Genomic DNA, 19,279 nt, shown 5'->3' with positions numbered 1-19,279 from the left:
CCTTCTATTGTATATTAATTGTCAATTTGTCACTCACATTTGATTTTAGTTTGAAACATTTTTTCCTTTTAGTTATCATCCCTCCTGTGGTAGAGATATGACTTTACACAAAAAGAAGGAACAAAATGGGCTTTTGCCCTTTTCAGACAAATTAATTAGTTTTATACCCCATTTCTCAAAATAAGTAGGGAAATGCCCTTCTTTTAAAACTCGATTTATGATAAATCGAGTTAGAAAAAAAAAATTTCTAAAGCTCTATAGTGGCATTTTAACAAGCTTATAATGACATTTTTAAGATTTATAGTGACGCTTTTTAACTCGACTTCAATGAAATCGAGTTATAGGCAATTTTTTTACCTATAACTCGATTTCATTGAAGTCGAGTTAAAAAACGTTACTATAGACCTTAAAAAATGTCACTATAGGCTCTTTAAAACGTCACTATAGGGCCTAACTCAATTTATCATAAATCGAGTTTTAAAAGAGGGGTATTTCCCTACTTAGTTTAGGAAAGGGGTATAAAACTAATTAATTTGCCTGAAAAGGGCAAAAGCCCATTTGTCCCAAAAATAACTCAACCAAGGTTAAACAAAAATTCTAAAGAATATTTTTCCGAATATTTTTAAAACAGTAAAAGTCTCCCACAATTTATTTTTAAAATAACAATATTTAGCAAAACCCCGGCCCCATGCAAAATTTCATCATCTAAGCACCAAAAATCTAACCTAATGATTACAATTGGCCAAAATTATACAAGTAACGCAGCAAACATAAGTTGTCTCATTGGACAATTTTATTTACTTTTAAACATATTACATTACACAGTTTGATACATAAACATAGGAAACCATATCAGTCTAGGCATCAACAAAGGGGTAAAGTTCATATCTAACGTTACAACTGCCACCAACAACTCGCCCACCTCGTTTTCCATCTCAACAATTGGGAAGTTCACTAATCGCAGTTTCAAGACACTTCTTACAATCAAGACCTGAAAGGTCCCTGGTGCATTGAGCCCAACCATATAGTTTGCTTGATGAATCAAGCTTTAAGTCCCCGGTAGCATAGAATTTTGGATTGGCATAAGCTTTATTAGATAACCTGATTAACAAATCCTTAACTTTTGGATTGAATGAAGTGGGATTTTCTACATCTTGGACGTTCCACAAGTAGAACTTGTTTTTGTTATCGATTTCTCCAAAGAAATGTATGTTCGAGTACTTTAAAAGGCAGTTATCATACCAAATTATCGCTCCTTTTTTATGAGGACAACGATCACCAAGCTCTTTGCCTGCATCAATGACACAGGTCTTAGTAGACCAGTTTGTTTTTGAGACATCACCTCAGCATAGGGCTAAACCATTTGCTTGAGCTTGGCCTTGCCCAGTCGAGCAGAGCCCAAACCCTTTTGAAGGAACTTTGGTGGACAAAAATTTTAGCAAGCCATTCAAGTTTGTACCATAAGGGCTATTGGCAGTGTAGTTTTCCTGGCTAAAACAAAAATGGTATAATGGGTCAGCACAATTTACTGCATGGAGGAAGAGGCTGAATAATAGAAAGCTGAAGGAAATATATTTTGAGCACAACATGTTGAATGAAATTGAAGTTTGGTTTTGTGGGTGTGTAATATTATCTACAAGAACTCAATAAATAGACGAGACTTGTCAAGTTTTGGCCATGTTTGGAGTAGAAAATGCTGACTTTATTCTTAGTTAGTGGCATCCTCATCTTAGTCCTAATTCTTTTGATTAATAAACCTCTCAAAATCGCACTCAGACTTTGACCGTGCTGGAGCGTAGAGTCAATAATTTGGCAGAAAATCTTTTGGTAGCGCTTTTATATTAATTAACTCATGAGAGTTCTAAAGAAACTAGAAACCAACTCAAATTCGTGTGGGATCAATGCAGGGGCGGTTGCACTTGTAATTCAGGGGTTCAAAAGAACCCCCAGACATGAAGAAAATATATATATATATATATATATTTATTTATTTATTTATATAAAATATTTATTTATTAATTTGATTACCCTTAAAAATATTTTTGTACAACTTGGCTTAAATCTTGTTCACGCTGATTACAAATCAATGCTCAAAATCAAATAACATATATCAACTCATACCAGAACTAATTAATGACACAAATCACTCTCCCTTTCTCTCATCAATCTCATCTCGATCATCTCTGTTCTCTATTTTTCTTTCTATGTATCTCCGACTTTAAGAGTAAAATATGAGTATTTGTATGTCTTTCTATATTATAAATTTATATTATATATGTGTGTGTGTGAGAGAGAGAGAGAGAGGGAGAGAGAGAGTATTTGTGTTTGATACTAATTGTGTGCATTATTTATTTTTTTTTTATTTTTTTTTTGATATAATGTTATTTGTGTGAATTTTAAAGTGTGTGAATGTGTACGTGTTATAAATATAATATAACTTTATATAATTTAACAACTAAGAAATACAGAGAATTTGTTACGTGTGTATATTGTTATCATGTTATAATAATTTTTTATTATAAAACTAGTGATTCAAAGAAAAAAAAATGTAAAATTAGTGATTGTTATATGAATTATTTATGTATGAATGAGTGTGGTTATATGAGTCAATAATTAATATAATGTAAATAATTTATTAAAAAAAATAACAAATAAATAATGACAATTACATAAAAATGAAAATTTTATACAAACTTAATAAAATAAAATGGTTACATCTACATTAACAATAGATAATAAATTATTATGAGACGATTTCAAAATATGAAAACTCGTAAAAAGATATTGTAAAATTTCATGTTTTTTTTTTTTTGGTCAATAACACACTATATTCTAGTTCTCTTTTTAATAAAATTTGTTTAATTTAAATTTCTTAACAAGCCTTCAAGAAAATTCCTAAAGCCGCTACTGGATCAATGGGATTAAAGTAATATGTTGAAAGATGTCACTTGCTCATGTTTTTGCATGTGCTCAAAATTAATTTTGAAAACCATGAGCAGTGAATAACCTTATTGACTCCACTGCTCAGAGTTTTGAAAATTGGTTTGTTAAAAAATATAAATTATTACCTAAAAAATGAAATTAGACAAGAAAGTGTCGAATAGAAGTGTAATATGGATATGGGTGAAAACATGGACGGTCATGGTGCTAGCTACAAACATTAATTCCAAATCCACCAAACAACCAAATGCAAGTTGCCACACAAGTTAATATATCTGTCTACGTGAAGAAATATGCTTTTAAGTAAATTGGGCCACAAGGTTGTAGACCCTCACTCTTATAGCCTTGCATTTCAACCCAAAGGTATACAGAATTGTGAGGTTTGGAACCCCAATAAAAAGTACCTTTGCTGCTTTGCTTGAACCAATATTAATATGAAGATTCAGGTAAGGAAGGCTTTTAGGGAGAGAAGAAAACTTCTTAGCAATGCATGTGGTTACCATGTCCATAAAAAGGTGGCTCTAATACCATGTTAGAAATTGTCATGCCCCAAACCCCAAAGGGTCCAAAGCATGAGAAAGACATTTCAAGAGTACCTATAGTTTTTTCCTTTTTAATAATTCAATCCAAATAAAGCATATCAAGTACCAACATCAAGAATTGTCCTAATAATTACTTTAAATATACTCCCAAAGTAAGTTAGAGTTCTATGCAATAATTACAAGGACCAATGGGTACAAAAGAATGGAGGCCTGAAAAAATAATTACATATCATCAGCTTGTCCCATCAATAGGAATTGATAGGCCAAAAATGTATTAACCCCTTGTATTGAATTAACAAACTAATTAGTCAAGTTAATTAATTAATTCAATTAGCATGCAATATGCATGGTAGCACAAACAAATTACCAATTAACTAAATGCAGCAAAAATTAAATTGACATGGTGATTTGTTTATGAATTGGGAAAACTTACATGACAAAAACCCCACTAGGTAATTTTTAGGTCACCACTCCCGAGAATTTACTATTATCACAACAAGTGATTACAAGCAAATTAATCCCAGTACTTTATACCAACCTACAGTTGAACTCTTACCTCAATACCCAATTGGACTTGTTCTGTAGTGACAATCTCTCATTTTCAATGCACGACTCCTAATACGTGACTAACCAATTCGATACGCGGATCCCAATACACGGTTTACTCACCAACTTAAGAAAGATGTTAGCTGCAAAGTTTTTCAGTTCATCACATGATGAAGATCACGAAGTTCCTTGATTACAAAACCCTACGATGTACAAACACAACAGCTTATTCAAGAGAAAGATGAACTAGGGCAAATTCTGTCTTCGGTCACAATTTGTATGAACACAACTTTACTTCACACTCGCGTAACCTTTGACGGCCCTTAAAATAATCTTTATATATGTTTAAGATTGTGAGAAAAGAAAGCCTAAACATATACACATGAATTAGATGAAAATCAGAGCTAAAAATTTGTTTTTCATAAACCTCAATAGATAGCTTATCTTTCAAGATAGTTGTCGAGCATCGGGCTTCAGCAGCTTTTAAACCTCGATAGATACTAGCTGTCAAGTTTTAAAATCCAACACTTCTTCACTTGTTTCTTAGACAAATTTGCATGGTTTTAATACTTGATCTTGAAACCTTGTTTCTTGAAGCATTAAACACATTCTAAATCCACCCAATTACAATTAAAGTGTGTTTTGTTAAAGGATTAGCCAATTCTAATTTGACATATGTTTCTAGCATTAAATCTCATATGCTCTAACAGGAATAAAGTCACAACCACTATAATATACAAAAGAATGAGTCAAGCCTACTCTAAGATGCACATCATTTAATATCTCCATCACAAAAGTTTAGCCTCCATTAGTAGTTAGTCTAACTACTGTTAACCACCAAAAAATTGTCTCAAAATGATTGTTGCGTACTCTAAAATTTTTTGTAAAATATTGGGATGAAACAAAGCCCAATAAGTAGTATAATTAACGAAGGTGGGGGAATTGCAAGTTTCATTTTCAATAGTAATAATATGACATGAATGATTGAACAATGAAACACAAAGTTTCTTAAAGTAAATACCAAAAAACTATATACTATAATCTATGAGCAGTAACAATATAATTCCAAAGCCATAAAATCTAACATATGGTAATTTATCACAACTATACCACTACACTACCACATAGACCGGTCAGGGGATTCACTCATTCACAACTAACATGATATTGTCCTCTCTGGTATGCTGTAACGTCCCAGTTAGTTTTTAGTTTTTTTTTTTTTTTTTTTTTAAATGTGTAAGGTGAGATATTTTTGGAACCACACATGCCCCACCTACCCATTCACTACCCACTACTCATCTCACACTACCACTTCATCACTTGGCCGGCCATCCCTTCTTCTTATTTTCTTTTCTTTCTTTTCTTTTCTCTCATACACTCCTCCCTACTCTTATATCCTCTCTCACCGGTACTTCAACACCACCACCACCGCCATTTCCTCCATCATTCTCTGGCAAGATCACCGGAAAATTCTTGAGAACCCATAAACACCTTCACATCCTTTTTTTGAGGTAAAAATTTTTAATCTTTTTGGTGGGTTTTAAACTTTTGCTTGAGGTTAATTTTAGATAAACTTTAATAATGATACCCATGTGATTTATGAGCATTGGAAGTGATTTTTATGTGTTTGGATGTATGGGTTTTGTATTGGTGAAATTATTTGATGAGTGGGTATATGGTTTGTGCTAATGATGACTACTTAAGATTTATGTATGGTGGGAAATTTAGGGGTTTTGAGTTATAACATGTGATGGTTGGTAAATTTAATTTTTCCATTGCCATTGGGTTTATTTGGAGTTAGTTGAAGTTCTAAATTTCTTGTCTTGGAGGATATTTTGATTTTGCTTTCATGGGTCCCTTAATGATGTAGTGTAAATTTTATGGAAGCTAGTCATAATGTTGGAGATGATATTAAATGGGATCAACTTTATAAATTGGAGTTTATGCCTTGTGAATCAATTTGTTGAGAAACTTTAGAAGTGAAATATATTATTATTGATGAGGTTAAATACTAGGCTTGCCCAATTAAGTGCTAATTTGGCAATCCCTAAATTGTAGCTAGATACAATTTCAAACTCTATGCTTATTGTGATAGGTTTACTTGATATTATTTAGGTTCTAGCTAATCTTTTTGGAGCTTGGAGTATTAGGCTTTTGCGGTTGTGAGGTAAGTAGCTTTTAAATGGAATTTTAGGAAAATAACCATATTGCATAAATGTTGTTTTTGGGTCAAATACATTTTGGGAAATTATATATGGATATAGGTTTTCTTAAAAGTGTTGTGTTGTGACTCTATTATATATTATTATATATGAAAATACATCATGTTTGGTATTGCATTTTGGGAAATGCATGAATTGTTGATATAGAAAAATGAGCATCTTTTATTTAATCTTTGATAAGAAAATCATTGATTTTATGGTGTATTGAAAAATTTAAAGATGCTTATCTTGTCTTGTATTATTTGGGAAATTGATAGAAAATCTCTTGACAAGAATGAAATTGAAAACCTTACAAACTTTGTAGAAGTTAGACTATTTAAGATTTTTTTGAAACTACTTGGATATAAACTATATGTTTCAAAGTAATGTAACCTATGAGCTTTATGTTGTTTTAACACCATGTCATGTGTGATTTCCCGGTGATCACCTGATTTGGTTTCTGTAGTCTTTGTGACAATGGAGTCAAATCCAAGTCAATGCCCTTTCACTTTGGATGATGTGCTCTCCCCTACTACTCATGGGGAGAAGAGGTTCCTTAATTGTGTGTGAATGAGGCTGCTGCCTATGGGGCCAAGAGACCACATGAAAGAGATGTCTTATTTGACGTGCTCTCTTTACTGCCCATGGGGGGAGAGAAAAACCTTGAGGGTATGAGTGAGGTTGCTGTCCATGGGGCCAAGAGTCTGCATACCAAAGAAGATAATATCATGCCAGTTGTGAATGGGTGGCTCTCCTGACCGGTCTATGTGGTAGTGTGGTATATTTGTGATAATTTACCTTATGTTAGATATCATGACTTTGAAAATTACATTGTTGTTGCTCATAGATTATAGTATATAGTTTCAAGGTATTTCCTTTGAGAAACTTTGTGTTTCATTATTCAATTGTTCTTGTCATATCATATTACTATTATTGAAAATAGAACTTGCATTTCCCCCACCCCCATTAATTATGCTACTTACTGGGCTCTGTCTCATTCCACTATTTTATAAACTTTTTAGAGTAGGCATCAATCTTTTGAAACAGCTTTTTGGTGGCTAATAGTAGTTAGACTAACTACTGATAGAGGCTGAACTTTTGTTATGAAGATATTAGATGATGTACATCTTAGAATAAGCTTGACTCATTCTTTTGTATATTATAGTGGTTGTGACTTTATTCCTACTAATGAGATAGGCTGATGATATGTAATTATTTATTCAGACCTCTATTCTTTTGTGGCCAATGGTCCTTGTAATTATTTCTTAGAGTTCTGACTTGTATTGAGAGTATATTTAATGGAATTATTATGATAATTCTTGATGTTGGTACTTGATATATTTATGTGGATTGGATTGTCAAAAAGGAAAAATCTATAGGTACTTTAAGACATCTTTCTCATGCTTTGGACCCTTTAGGGTTTGGGGCATGACAAATGAAATCTCTAGACCCCATGGGCAGTAGCCTCACCCTTACCCTCAAGGTTTTCCTCTCCCCCCATGGGCAGTAGGGAGAACGCGTCAAATAAGACCTCTTTTACATGTGGTTTTTTGCCCTATGGGCAGCAGTCTCACCCACACACGATCAAGAAACCTTTTCCCTCAATGGGTAGCAAGGAAGAACATGTCAACCAAAGTGAAAGGACACTGACCTGGATCTGATTCTATTGTCACAAAGACTACAAAAACCAAATCGGATGATCATCGGAAAATCATCCATGGCATAAGGTTAAAACAACATAAAGCTTACAGGTATATATGTACTTTCAAACACATAGTTTATATCCAAATAATTTCAGAAAAACCTTAAATAATCTAACTTCTACAAAGTTTGTAAGGTTTTCAACTTCATTCTTGTCAAAAATATTTTCTATCAATTTCCCAAATAATAAGACAAGATAAGCATCTTTAAATTTTCCAATATACCATAAAATCCATGATTTCCTTATCAAAGATTAAATAAAAGATGCTTATTTTTTCCATGTCAACAATTCATGCATTTCCCTAAATGCAATACCAAATATGATGCACTTTTCACTTTTCACTTTTCATATATATATATATATATATATTAAGGTTACGACACAATAGTTTTTAGGAAAATATAGTTTTTATAGGCAGTTTCCAAAAGCACGTCTAACCCAAAAACAACATTTATGCAACATGGTTATTTTTCAAAAATCTCATTAAAAAGCTACTTACCTCGCAACCCACAAAAGCCTAATTCTCCAAACTCCAAGGAGATTAGCTAGAACCTAAACAATATCAAGCAAACCTATCACAATAAGCATAAAGCTTGAAATTGTATCTAGCTACAATTTAGGAATTGCCAAATAAGCACTTAATTAGGCAAGCCTAGTATTTAACCACATCAATAATAATATATTTCAATTCCAAAGTTTCTCAAAAAATTAATTCACAAGCATAAACTCCAATTTATAAAGTTAACCCATTCAAAATCATCTCCAACATTATGACTAGCTTCCATAAGATTTACTCTACATCATCAAGAGACCCATGAAAGCAAAATCAAAATATCCTCCAAGACAAGAAATTTAGAGATTCAACTAACTCCAAATAAACCTAATAGCAATGGAAAAAATAGATTTACCAACTATCACATGTTATAACTCAAATCCCCTAAATTTTCACTAGAAATAAACCTTTGATAGTCATCATTAGCACAAACCATAAACCTACTCATCAAATAATTCCACCAACACAAAACTCATACATAAAAACACATAAATATAACTTCCAATGCTCATAAATCACATGGGTATCATTATTAAAGTTTAGATAAAAACAATCTCAAGCAAAAGTGTAAAACCCTCCAAAAAGATTAGAAATTTTTACCTCAAAAAAAAGATGTGAAGGTGCTTATAGGTTCTTAAGGATTTTTTGGTGATCTTTCCGAAAAAATGATTGTGGAAGTGGTGGTATGAAGGTACTGGTGAGAGAGGAGTGTACGAGGAAAAATAAAAAAAAAGGATACGAGTGAGCCGGCCATAAAGAGGAGATAAGATAGTGTGAAATGTGTGGTGGGGGTTAGAGTGTTAGGTGGGGCATGTGGGGCTTTAAAAAAAAAAAAAAATCTGATCTTTACTTACCCCCTTTTTTTTTCTTTTTCTTTTTTTGTTTGTCTGATTGGGATGTTACATTCTTCCCCTCTTATAAAAATTTCATCCTCAAAATTTTACATACATTGATCCTGAAAAAGGCTTGGGTATCTTGACAACATATCATCCTCACCCTCCCAAGATGCCCTTTTCACCAAATGATTCTTCCAAAGCACCTTTACCCAAGATATTGTTCTATTGCATAGCACTTGCTCCTTACGATCCAAAATCTCTACTAGAACTTTTTCATATGACAAATCATCTCTAATTTGATGAGGCTCATAGCTCCATACATGCAAAGGGTCAGGAATGTATTTCCATAGCATAAAATCATGGAAAACATTATGAATTTTTGACAGGGCTGGTGGTAGGGCAATTTTATATGCAATTTCACCCACTCTCTCCAAGACCTCAAAAGGCCCTGCATACCTAGGGCATAACTTACCCTTTTTGCCAAATCTCATTACTCTTTTCATAGGTGCAACCTGCAAGAAAACTTTATCTCCAATTTCAAGTTCTAAAGCCTTCCTTTTAATGTCATAATAGCTCTTTTTTCTACTTTGAGCTGCTCGTAGTCGATCACGAATCATATTTACCTTTTCACAAGTCCTCTGAATAATCTCTTCCCCCAATATTTTTCATTCTCCAACCTCATCCCAACAAATTGGGGAACAACACTTTCTCCTATACAAAGCCTCATAAGAGGCTGCTTAAATACTTGAATGGTAACTATTATTGTAAGCAAACTTCCTTTAAAATCCATTAAAAGGTAAGTGACTAGCCCAACTTCCTTTAAAATCCAAAACACATGCTCTCAATGTATCTTCTAGAGTTTGAATAGTCCATTCAGACTGTCAATTTGTTTGAGGGTGGAAAGCTGTGCTAAAATCCAATCTAGTACCCAAAGCCTTTTGCACACCACCCCAAAAATGAGAAGTAAACCTTGGATCTCTATCTAAAACAATAGAAGAGGGTATTCCATGAAGTCTCATGATCTCATCAACATAGAGCTGAGCTAACTGATCAAGGGAGTACTTCATCCAAATAGGGAGAAAATGAGCTGATTTTGTCATTCTATCCAAAATTACCCAAATAGTATTATGACCCTTAGGAGATCTCGGCAATCCTGAAACAAAATCCGTAATAATTTTCTCCCACTTCCATTGGGAATAGGAAGTGGTTGCAACAAACCTGAGAATGATCCACAATCACATGGATTATTTGCTTTCTTCATGTCATGTAATGCTTGAAGGATGATCTAATGCAAGCCTCCATAATACATTGTTAAGTACCTTCGAAATTGATGAATAAAATTAATTGAAAATTTTCCCATAACTTGGTGGTGATTCTTGGAAAACTATGGAGTGAAGCTTGGTGTTTAGACCACTCTAGATGGTGAGCCTAGGGTTTGTTCTATTCTTCTTCCTATATCCCTAGTTTCTACACATATTCCTTTTGCAAACCATGAAAATTGCATTACAAAGCCTACTAAAAGAATTCAACCAGAAAGGAAATTAAAGGAAAAAAATGGGGGAAGAAACAAGACATCTACAATTTTAGATATCATCTATGAAGCACGGGTGCAAATTTGGATTTGGGTGCAGGTGTGATGGGGTGCAGCGATTAAAAAATTATTAAAAATATTTTTATTTATATTTATATTTTCTATATATTACTAAGCATATTATTTTATATAATAGTAAACATATACCAATTTAAGAGTATATTAATAAATTTAAAAGCATATTTATATACACTATTATAATGTTTACACAACCCAAATTTTAGCCCAATAACATATTTATAATATTAAATTATTTTCCTTCAAAAAAAAAAGTAACGAGGTGATAAAATCAAAGAATCAAAACCTGCATTTTTACTATTTTCACGAGTTCCAACTTTTTCTTTCTTTTTCACTTTTCAAGTCCTTATTTCTTATACCAATACACCTATTCAAAAATCAAAACCTGTATGGGTTTAAGAAAGTTTGTTTAAGAAAGATTATAATAAAAATTAAAAACCCACGTTAATTTAAAGTCTTAAAGCTGACATAGAGTTTTTAAAATAAAAAAAAGCTTTTATCCTCATCCTATATATCATCCCGTGTAGTTTTTATTTATTTATTTATTTATTTTCATGAGATTATCGGATCCTATGTAGTTAAAAGAATATCTAGTTATCCACACAGTTTTTAACTTATCTGAGTAATTTTATTAAGTTTTAAAATCCTAAATTTTAGGCTCCTTATAAAATCCATTTTTTTCTCACATTTTTTTTATTCAAGTTCAATTCTATCAAAAATAAACCCAATTTGTCATGTTGAGTTAAGAGTAATTAAAAAAAAAAAAAACCATTATTATTAGCCTGAGCTATTTTTTTTTAATCCAAATTACAACTTAAAAGAATAGCCACCACTCTTCATCAATTTTCTTTTGTTTCAAATACAAACTTCAAATTCAAAAAATCATTTTCCTAAAAAAAAAAAAAAATTCAAAAAATCAAGGTTAAGACACAAATGCATATCTTCACCTTTCTTCCTCTCTCAATTTCTTCCTAGGAAATTAAAAAAAAAATAATAAATAATAAAAAAAAGATCTACACTGCACAATAATTTTTTCAAGTGATTTTTTTCATATCATAAATAAAATTGCGACTCTTCATATTATTTTCACTTTTAATTAATTACTTCAATCATTGCTACTATTGTTACTATATGTCTATTACTCATCACATTTAACTCTCGACTAATTCTTATTTTGCCTTACTTTTGTGGTCCATTTGAGCGAGCCTGTGATCATCTTAAATGCGTCCTACCAACTAGTGAGTATTGTTGGCTTTATTTTACCTTTCTTTAATTATCTATTTCCTTATTTTTATCTGATTTGTATTTAGTAGGAAAACTCAAAATTTTGTTTGCAATAAGGATTGTTTTAAATTTCTTGGAAAGTATGTATTTCTTTTGGCGTAATTAATATGCTCTTTTGAGTATGTGTGTCTATATATATATATATATATATATATATATATCCGTGTGTGTGTGTGAAAAATGAACGGTTAAACATACACACACTTTAATTACACTCTTTCACCAAGCTCAAACGCATTACTTAACTCAAAATACCACAACCAAAGAGCCTTTTACTGTATATTAATTGTCAATTTGTCACACATTTAATTTTAGTTTGAAACATATCTCCCTTTTAGTTATCGTCCCTCCCGTGGTAGAGATATGGCTTTACACACAAAGAACTCAACCAAGGTTAAACAAAAATTCTAAAAAAGATTTTGCCGTATATTTTTAAACACCCCCCCCCCCCCCCCCTTTTTTTTTAAATAACAATATTTAGTAAAACCCAGACCCCATGCAAAATTTCATCATCTAAGTACAAAAAATCTAACCAAATGATTACAATTGGCCAAAATTATACAAGTAACGAAGCAAAGATAAGTTGTCTCATTGGACAATTTTATTTAATTTTAAACATATTACATTACACAGTTTCATACATAAACATAGGAAACCATAACAGTCTAGGCATCAACAAAGGGGTAAAGTTCATATCTAACGTTACAACTGCCTCCAACAACTCGCCCACCTCGTTTTCCATCGCAACAGTTGGGAAGTTCACTAATCGCAGTATCAAGACAATTCTTACAATCAAGACCTGAAAGGTCCCTGGTGCACTGAGCCAAACCATATAGTTTGCTTGATGAATCAAGATTTAGGTCCCCGGTAGCATAGAATTTTGGATTGGCATAAGCTTCATTAGATAACCTGCTTAACAAATCCTTAACTTCTGGATTAAATGAAGTGGGATTTTCTACATCTTCGACATTCAACATGTAGAACTTGTTTTCGTTATCGATTTCTCCAAAGAAATCTATGTTCGAGTACTTTAAAAGGCAGTTATCATACCAAATTATCGCTCCTTTTTTGTAAGGACAACGATCACCAAGATCTTTGCCTGCATCAATGACACAGGTCTCACAGTCTGTTTCTGAGACATCACCTCGGCACAGGGCTAAACCATTTGCTTGAGCTTGGCCTTGCCCAGTCGAGTTGAGCCCAAACCCTTCTGAAGGAACTTTGGAGGACAAAAGATTGAGCAAGCCATTCAGGTTTGTACCATAAGGGCTATCGGCAGTGTAGTTTTCCTCGCTAAAACAAACATGGTATAATGGATCAGCACAATTGACTGCATGGAGGGAGAGGCTGAATAATAGAAAGCTGACAGAAAAATATTTTGAGCACAACATGTTGAATGAAATTGAAGGTTGGTTTTGTGGGTGTGTAATTCTCTCCAAGAACTCCATAAATAGACGAGACATTTCAAGTTTTGGCCAAGTATGGAGTTGAAAATGCTGACTTTCTTCTTAGGGTGTGTTTGTATGGAAGTGAAATAGAGTGAATGAAAAATTTTGAAGGGAAAATGTGAAAGAAAACTTTTTTGAGTGTGTTTGGTTGGATGAAGAGGATGGAAAATAAATGATGCAATTCAGGTGTTTTTTTCCCAAATTCACCAAAAAATTTTCTCTTCAAAATAGGAAAAAAACTAAAGAGAGAAAATGAGGTTATTTAATGGATAAAAATGCGCATGTCCGGCCACTTCCTGTCTTTCTTCTTTCTTTTTCTTTTTTTTTTTTTTTTTTTTTTCCTTTTTAATATTTTGATATCCTGGGGCTGTGGTTGTGGGTGGGCACATTACCATTTTTTTTTTTTTTTTTCTTCCTGGACGTTGCAACCTCATCTCAGTCCTACTCCTTTCGATTAATTAACCTCTCAAAATCGCACTCAGACTTTGAACGTGCTGGAGAGTACAGTAATCTTGCACAAAATCTTTTGGTGGCGCTTTTATATTAATTAACTCATGGAAGTTCAAAGGAAACTTAGGGCCTGTTTTGCCACCAAGTTCAAACAACAATTTTCACAATTGAAACAACATTATGTACATTTTCACATACTTTTTTACCCATACGTATTTCAAAAAATTGTAAACAACAATTCTCAAACTATTCTACCAAACACACCCTTAAATTCTTATACACGTTTCTCTTCTCCCCGTAATGGTGGCCACGCACTCTATAAAGTTAGCCAAAAAAAACCAGCTAATAAAGCACATATTAATTACTTAAAGCACATATTAATTACTTAGCGGGCAGGAACAAACCCAGGATATTTAGATAGCGGAGGCTGAAGTATAAAAGAAAAAAAAATTTAAATAGACATCTATATAATATTAAAAAATTATAAATACTCAATATCGTTGTTTTTAAATATATTAAAATGCAATCATTTATCAACAAAAATAAAAACAAAAATAATAATAATATTTTTTAATTCTAGACTGACTGGGATTTTTTTTTGAAGTTAGAGCATTCACAATAATGGTGCTAAAATTTTTAGCTTTTAGCACATCAAAAATGTACTTTATTTATTTTATCACTTCACTTTACAATACACTCAATATTAAATGTTCTTTTTTTTAATAACTTTATTAAAAATAATATAAACAATTCATTAAAATAATAAAGGAAGAGAGAGAATTTGAGTTTTTTAATTGAAGGAAGATATAAAATCTAAATAAAATATTGTATTTTATTTTTAACAACTTGCTACAGTCAACAAATATTTATACCAGTTTATTGTAATTGCAAAAAATTTAGATTTAGCTCCTCCAATAACACATGATTTTTTGGTTTTTTGGTGGTAAAATGGTTTTTTTTTTTTTTTAAACTAAAATACAATCACCTTTATGAATGTTTTTATTATTTTTATTAAGTTTTTAGGTTGGATAGTTGCTATTTGGATAAAACTAGTTACGCTTACTAAGGAGAAAGATGACTTGAGATTTTGGAAGGGGGCTCACCTAAAAAAATTGAAATATATAATAACTAAAAAAAATTGGACCCAGAGGGGTCCGAGCTCCCTTGGGCCCCACCTGGGTCCATCCCAGTTAAGAGGTGCCATAAGGCACGGTTAACTAGACCATTGAACAGATGGAATAGATGGTGGTACAAATGCCTTACTTTACAAGTAATTTGGTCAGCGTCAGAATAGGTAAAGTGTATGGACCATTACATATATTCTTTACTTGAATTTTGAATTGGAGTTATTCTTTAGTTCATAATTTCATGGTTTGCTAAACAACCCCCAAATTTAGTAGAGGTTTCAATTGAAATGCCACTGTAGCTAGTGCATTTTTATTCACTATCTCCAGGCTTTTTTTGCTCAACCGCAGCTAGAAAGAAATTGTTGGCCCTTTTTTTCTTTAGTGAGGAGTAGTGGGGTTGAAATTTTGCAAGTGATGAACCAATTAATTGTATGGGGTGACATGGACGAGGGACACTTGTAAAAAAAGTAATTAGAAAGACATTAAATATTCTCTTTCTTTTTAAGGAAAAAACCAATTAGTACATACCTTGATCAGAGCATGGAGATCTATTCGGTATATACATTTAGGTGAAGTTTCCTATAAAATAATAATAATAAGAGTAAGTAGTTAATATAACATAGTTGAATTAAAACCCATAAACTTAAATTTTTAGGTTAAGTATATGTTTCTCTCTACACATAGTATATGGTAAAGGTGGCAAGGTTTTTTAGGTACGTTAGGTTCCCTAATTGAATTCAAATACTTGGCTGTTTTGATTTGTTTCATCAAATTTTTTGGAGAGTTCCTCTCGTCCCAACCCTACTCACTTAGTTTTCTTGTGGCTAGCCTATAAAGCTTTTCATGCTTCTCAAAATTCTTGTTAACCTTTGAGTAGATGGTATGGATAGCATCTTTCTCATCAATCTCCTCAAACTTGGACTTTATCAAATCCTCTTCGGACTCTTTGGATGAATCAATAGTAGCTGTGAAAATGCTGACTATTCCTTCTTGATCACTGTCCTTTGAATCTGCTTCTGGTTCGGTATCACTCAGGGTGGCAGCTAGAGTTTTGCTCTTGCCAATTGGCTTGAGATAGGTAGGACACTCTAGCTTCATGTGTCTGTACCCTTGACACCCATAGCATTTTGGACTATTCGGAGTGTTGCTGTTTTGTCCAACTTCTTTGAATTCTCTCTTGAGACTTATATTGAGAAAATCCAGACTGTTTGTGATCCTTGTCATTTTCCTTAACATTTGCATTTTTTATGAACTTCTTGAATTGTTTGGTGATGTAAGATTTTAACTTTGAGTTTTCATTTTCAAACAACTCATCTTCTTCATCATTCTTGGCTCTCAGAGCTATATTCTTGCTTTTGCTTCCCTTGCCAATCCTTAATAAACCTAATTCATAGGTTTGCAGATTCCCAATTAATTCTGTCAACAAAATAGTAGCAATGCCATTTGATTCTTCAATGGTGGTGATCTTAGCATGGAACCGCTTTGGAAGAGATCTGAGTATCTTCCTCGCAATTTTAGGCTTTAGAATGTTCACCTAAGTTAAAGGCAGAATTCACTATATCCTTGAGTTTGGCATAGAAATCATCAAATGCCTCATCATCATCTATCCTTATTTCTTCAAAACTTGTGATAAGCCTTTGAAACTTGGAATCTTTTATAGCCTTAGTATCGTCATAAGTGTTTTGAAGGGTTGTCCATGCTTCATTTGCACTCTTAGTAGATGAGATCTTCTTAAACTCCTTGTTAGTCACAACACTAAACAAGGCATTTGACACCCTACTGTTGAAGTTTGCAGCTTTGATTGTGTCATCACCTCAAGATGTGGGTGGATCAGTAGGTTTGGTCCATCCAACCTTGACAACCATCCACACTCTTTCATCTAAAGACTGCAAAAAAGCTCTCATGCGCACCTTCTAGTATACATAGTTAGTACCATAAAATAAAGGAAATATAATTAGAGATTGTCCACAATCCATAACAACATGGGTCAATGGATTACACAGCACAAATTAAAACATAATTGAGTGTGTTTGCTCTGATACCACTAGTTGGGTTAAAACAGATTGACATCAATTAATTAATTCAATTACCTAAGTTGATTAATTAGGTCAAATTACATGCAAACCATAGAGCCACCAACAAAGCACCAAATAAAACTAAATGCAGTGAAAATTAAATTGATACGGTGATTTGTGGACAAATGAGGAAAACCATTCGTAAGGCAAAAACCGCATTGGATGAATTTAAGGTCATCACACCCAAGAATCCACTAATCAATAATCAAGTGGTTACAAGTATGAGAAATCTTACCACTATCCTAGCCTATCCCAATATACCAACCTACAATTGAACCTTTGCTCCAATACCCGATTGGACTTAATCTTGTAGCAGCCTCATTTCCTTTGTTGCACAAATCTCCAACCTGTGACTTGCTTCTTTGCACGGATTCCAGTACGTGACTAACTCCAACAACTTGAATAGTTGTTGTTGGTTGCAAAGTTCTTCACTTCATCAACAATGAATATTAGGAAGTACTTGGTTACAAAACCCTGTGGCGTACAAACGCAATTACTTCACATAGAGAATATATGTTTTTAGGTCTCTATTTCCATGTGTGATGACTTTTAAAATAAGCCTTATATATGACTAGGGTTGTGAGGAAAAAAAAACCCTAATCAATCAAGTTTTCATGGGTTGAATTTCATATCTAGAAATTTCGAAATCGTAGTTCTCGATAGATTAAGCTTGTGTCAAGCTTTTCCATTAATCCTCGATAGCAGCATCTATCAAGCTTTTGTCGAGACTTAATGAATCAGCTTTTCATCACCTATTTCTTGGATTAAGCTTAATGTCTTTAATGAAACCACTTGATATGTTTGAACAACACACTTCTAGATACATTAAACCCAACTTAGATCTATCCAATTACATAGAAAATATTACCCTAATAACTTATTACAAATCACCATCAGGTACCATACTTAGTAGAGTAGTCGGTAACCCTAAGTAGATATTGATTGGATATTGACATAAATTGGTTAAATCATGCTTGATTGGATATTGACATAAATTGGTTAAATCATGTTCAATGTAGCATGATTTATATGGTCAGTTCGATTCAATTTGAGGTTTAAAATGTCAATTCAACATAAGATATTTTCTTATATCTATGCCTTCCCTTGTCTCTCATGTTGTGGGGTTGACCTACCTCTCCCTCCCCTTTTGAATTTTTTTTTTTACAAGAAAAAAAATTAAATAATATATTGAAATTTATATATTATAATTTCTTTTTAAAATTATCAACTCATTTTTCACTTTTTTTTAATTGTAAAATTATTTATTAAGTTTTTATATTCAAGTTTTTCCAACATCACAAATTAAATTAATAATATATTAATAATCCACTTATTACGTCTTTAGATACGGCAGATCTTAGATCATATTTACCACTTTTAATTTTGTAAATTTTCTTTTTACTAAAATAATTATAACACTTCAATAAAATTGTGTAAGTATTAGATGTATTTGGAAAAGAATACAGCCCCTTTATATAATTTAGAACATTTTTTGGAGTATTTTCTACTACTTATAAAACATATTTAAAAAGTTTTAGTTTTGAAAATAAATCTAAACCACCAATATCATATTAAATATCATGATTGAAAAACATGTAAGACATAAGACCATTTTTTTGCAAATTATCATGGTTTAGTGAGAGCCTATAAAACTAAAATTATGGGATCTTATTCTACTTGAGGCCTTAAACAATTGCCTAAATGACATAAGGCAAAGTTGGTTTATGACCTGTTTAGTTAACCCTAAACGTATGATCATGGTATCACCTTTTTATTTTATTTTATTTGTGATTTTACAAAAGCATATCCTTCATGGATTTTGATGGGGGCATTTTTGGCAACTGCTAAGGACATTTGTGAAAACTAAAGACCCCCGTAGGGCCGTCAGCTTCCCAAAAACCGATGGACCCTTAAAAGCGACGGGTGCACCTCCCTCCACGAACCAACGAGTATCACTCCTATGCAA

The 19,279-nt window shown here is 32.5% G+C and overlaps 2 protein-coding genes and 1 pseudogene across 2 annotated transcripts; all 3 read right to left on the bottom strand.

The window, feature by feature from the left end:
* Nucleotides 1-857: 857 nt before the first annotated feature.
* On the bottom strand, nt 858-1,589 carry LOC115984141 (annotated as a pseudogene).
* Nucleotides 1,590-9,424: 7,835 nt separating this feature from the next.
* Nucleotides 9,425-9,937, bottom strand: LOC115985996. Its single transcript, XM_031108868.1, has one exon. It carries the CDS (start codon nt 9,935-9,937, stop codon nt 9,425-9,427), a length of 513 nt encoding a protein of 170 aa, XP_030964728.1.
* A 2,855-nt stretch (nt 9,938-12,792) lies between these two features.
* Nucleotides 12,793-13,620, bottom strand: LOC115988019 (cysteine-rich repeat secretory protein 38-like). Its single transcript, XM_031111646.1, has one exon. The coding sequence runs from the start codon at nt 13,602-13,604 to the stop codon at nt 12,879-12,881; it is 726 nt and encodes a 241-aa protein (XP_030967506.1). The 5' UTR covers nt 13,605-13,620; the 3' UTR covers nt 12,793-12,878.
* Between the last annotated feature and the right edge of the window lie 5,659 nt (nt 13,621-19,279).

Source organism: Quercus lobata, chromosome 4 (assembly GCF_001633185.2).
Source record: "Quercus lobata isolate SW786 chromosome 4, ValleyOak3.0 Primary Assembly, whole genome shotgun sequence".
Taxonomy (NCBI): domain Eukaryota; kingdom Viridiplantae; phylum Streptophyta; class Magnoliopsida; order Fagales; family Fagaceae; genus Quercus; species Quercus lobata.
This window is presented reverse-complemented; position numbering and strand designations above follow the sequence as displayed.